The 3,457-nt window shown below is 42.7% G+C and overlaps 1 protein-coding gene across 1 annotated transcript; it reads right to left on the minus strand.

Moving 5' to 3' along the window:
• Positions 1 to 990: 990 nt before the first annotated feature.
• Positions 991 to 3,457, minus strand: LOC311302955 (zona pellucida sperm-binding protein 3-like). Its single transcript, XM_084429124.1, has 8 exons — positions 2,814 to 3,457; positions 2,185 to 2,303; positions 2,004 to 2,107; positions 1,745 to 1,922; positions 1,485 to 1,602; positions 1,322 to 1,404; positions 1,155 to 1,246; positions 991 to 1,080 (listed from the first exon to the last, which is right to left on the minus strand). The coding sequence occupies exons 1-8, from the start codon at positions 3,357 to 3,359 to the stop codon at positions 1,010 to 1,012; spliced, it is 1,311 nt and encodes a 436-aa protein (XP_084285250.1). The 5' UTR covers positions 3,360 to 3,457; the 3' UTR covers positions 991 to 1,009.

Here is a 3,457-nt window from a genome sequence, read left to right on the forward strand (position 1 = left end):
AAAACAGCTTGTAAATCATACTAAAGGTGTGTTTTTGTTTGTTCTTAAATGTAAAAATGCAGAACATTTTCTAGGTGTCAGATTAGGGGATATAATTTGTACAGTAAAACATTTCTATGGAAAAAAAAAATCCCCATAAAACATGAAAACACAACGTGTGTAAATTAGTCTACTACAAACTTCCTTAACAGTATTTATGCTTAAAGAATACTCAACAGTAGTGTACCAATGTAAAGAACATGTACTGTAGGACTAACAAAAATCAATGTCAGTGTGTGAGATTGTGCTGTAAATCCTGACATATGAAGCACATTAATGCATTTGTAATCTTTTGAGGGCACGGAGACATGGGTGGGAGACATCTGGCAGCATTGGCTGCTTCTGAGAAGACAGGTGTGTGCTGCTACCTGGGCTTTTTCTTGCATATCACATGACTCATATCTAATGTCCAACTCTCCGGTTTAGTGTTAAACCCCAAATTCCCATATTTTTTTTCACTTTTGTCAGTGACGGCAAATCATCTTATCCATTTTGAGTGTCTCACGTTGCTAAAATTGGCACCAATTGACGTCATGTGATAATTGGCTACATTCGAAAGAACGACAGAAATGATACACGTATCGTCAGGAGTTCATGACGTTGTATCGATATTCTGAGCACAGCCCTGGTGTGCAGTAGTACATATGAAAGCGCTATATAGATGTCTGTTATGATTTTCACCAGGAATTCTTCAGTTAAACAAATTGTAACAGACTAATGGCTTCAAAAGCATAACCTTGAGCTTTCACTGGTGGTCTTTAAAAGGTTGATCATTTAAAACTCCCTATGGAGAAAGTTATTAACTTCTGGAACCCAATGGTTGCATGCTATATGGGACTTGACTTGTACAGTAGGACTAGCAGTTTCACCACACTGGCAGAGTTAGGCACTTTTTCCAAGTCAAAAGCAGTTAAACCAGACATGAAGCAAAATGACAAGTCAGATACAATCAAGGATTGATTTGTCAGTTTTATTGAGAACCTGTCTTTTGCCCTTGAACCACTACAGGACCAAGTGAGGCCTTGCCTTCCCACTGAATGCCTAGAGAGAAGAAAAAAAGCCAAGTTAGAGCACTTGAACCAAAAGATACCTTAGAAAGAGCAAAAGCTACCAACCTCCATAGGGAGAAGCAGCAAATTCACCATCCGGACCACATGTTGAGTCACAGCAACCACAAACTTGGTCATTACCATCAGCAGCAAACCACCTGCAATAAAACAAAGACATGGAACCTTCAGCATGAGAAAGTTCTAGGTAAAATAAATTAAAACAAAATATGTACCCATTGGCAAAGGAACAGGATTTGCGCTGAGCGTCACTGGGTGCAGAAGCAATAGTTGCCTTCAGAATACACGTTATGTAGATCTGCAAGGGGTGACAGGTAAGACACAAAACCGAAGCAGATGGGAGGAGAAGTCAAATTAACTCATATTCATAGTACATACAGAAGGACTGTTGCCCTCCTGGAACATAAATGCCTCCAGCTGGAACTGGATCTTGTCAACCTGAGACCGAGGCATGAAGTGGGAGCTGGAAGCTGTAGTTTTGGCATCCACAAAGCACCTGACGACAAAAATCACAACGAGCAACTCATGAATGTCAACTGCAGAGCATCAAGCAACTAGACTTTACCCATGACTCTGTGACAAAGTGGTTACAAAAAGCAATTTAAACAGTCCTACCGCATCAAGGGCCATGACCTTACCCATAATTCTCAATGAAGGAATATCTCGGAAGAGAGTTCACATCAGGTACTTGAGTGGCCACACAGCGGTCCACAAACACACGCAGAGGCACATGATTGTACTGCTTCACAGATGCCTCGATGTTAATAACGCCACCCAGGAAATAGATGTATGAAGGCCTCTGATAGGACCAGTCATCTACACAAAAAAACACTTCAGGCACAGCCACAATAGCAAGGGTAAAGGTTCATTTTGTTGAAAGAAAAAACCTGTACCAACCCATCATGATCTTCAGGGAGAAAAGTAAAACTTCTTGACCTGCCTCTGTTGAGGCATAAGGGACCCATGTTGGCCTCAAGGCATCACTGCTTACATTTTGGAGCCTGCAGTTCATGAAAGTACCCATTAAATGGTCTCCCAGTTTCATGAGAAAGTGCAGAAAGTCACAAAGATCACTTACCTTTGATAATGGCATTGAACACCAACAATTGCACCATCGGCCCGGGTAATCGGAGTACCTGCAAGCGCCTCAGGGGTGTAGGTAAGAGAGAAGGTGTAGATAAGCTCATCCTCATTCATCTGTAAAAAGATTGTGGTTACCAAGAGGGTCATCCTAAAGACTTTACATACACCAAGATAGTGCACTCATATTGCTATGAATGGGAGAAGGTGCACTTTGCAATATGGTGGAATTCCTAAAGAGCAAATCACCAATTAGTAAATTCTTCACATCAACACAGCTGCCCTCAGAAGCTCCGGTGTTGCCAGAAATTGTCAATGTTTTGGAGACATGCACTTAGGATTGAACATGCACATTGACTGTGCCAGGGTAAAAACTGCTTTAACTATTAAGGCACAAGATTTGTTTCTTATTTCTTAAGCTCTTTTCATACCATGTATGGGATGGTTTACATCAGATGTTGGTTTGAAGGGTTACTTAAGGCAAGTAGCTCTAAAATTTAGGATTTACCCATTCAAACAGATAGAACTTGGTCTTAGCTGCCCCGGCATTGTAAAACCAAGTGAACTGACTTTCCTTGAAAGTTCTCTGCCACAACAAATAACCCATTAAGATGTATGAGTTCTTACCATCAGCACACTGTTGCAGTCCTGTAATTCATACTCAAAGATGAGCACTCTTGACACAGGATCCTGACCAACAACAGGACATCCACCTAAAGATAGACCTGTTGGCTGGATCAACTGACCATTGCTGTAAAGGTCCTGCTGGACCTCTACAAGAACCCGGTTCTCGCCACATTGAACCGCTACGCTGCTGGGAGTCACGGGTTGCCTCAACTGGAAGTCCACCGCCAACTCGCTCTGCACCTCGGGAGCGATGGGATACCTCCAATCCAAAGGTTTCACTGGACCCTGCAACAGCTGCTTCTCCTGAAGGCCAAAAGGATCTTGCGCAAGGCTTTTGGAGACGGGACCCAAATGACTCTGAAACTCAGAAGCCACTTGCAAAGGGTTCCAGAGCCCTAGAGGAGAAAGGGCAGGACTTCTGGAAGCTGGATCTAATTTTGGCCCCATGCTTCTTGGACTATGACCAGACCTCAAACTTCCCAAAACATCAGGCAGATCAAATGTAACAATCACAACCACCACTAAGACAACATTCAGGAACACCATCCTAACAAACCTTGTCACAAGCACCACAACACACACCAGTGCTTGGCTTTGCCATTTTGTACAGCTTTGAGTTAAGGTGGCTCCACCCCTTGTACCTT

Source organism: Rutilus rutilus (genome assembly GCF_951802725.1).
Source record: "Rutilus rutilus genome assembly, chromosome: 13".
In the NCBI taxonomy this organism is placed as follows: domain Eukaryota; kingdom Metazoa; phylum Chordata; class Actinopteri; order Cypriniformes; family Leuciscidae; genus Rutilus; species Rutilus rutilus.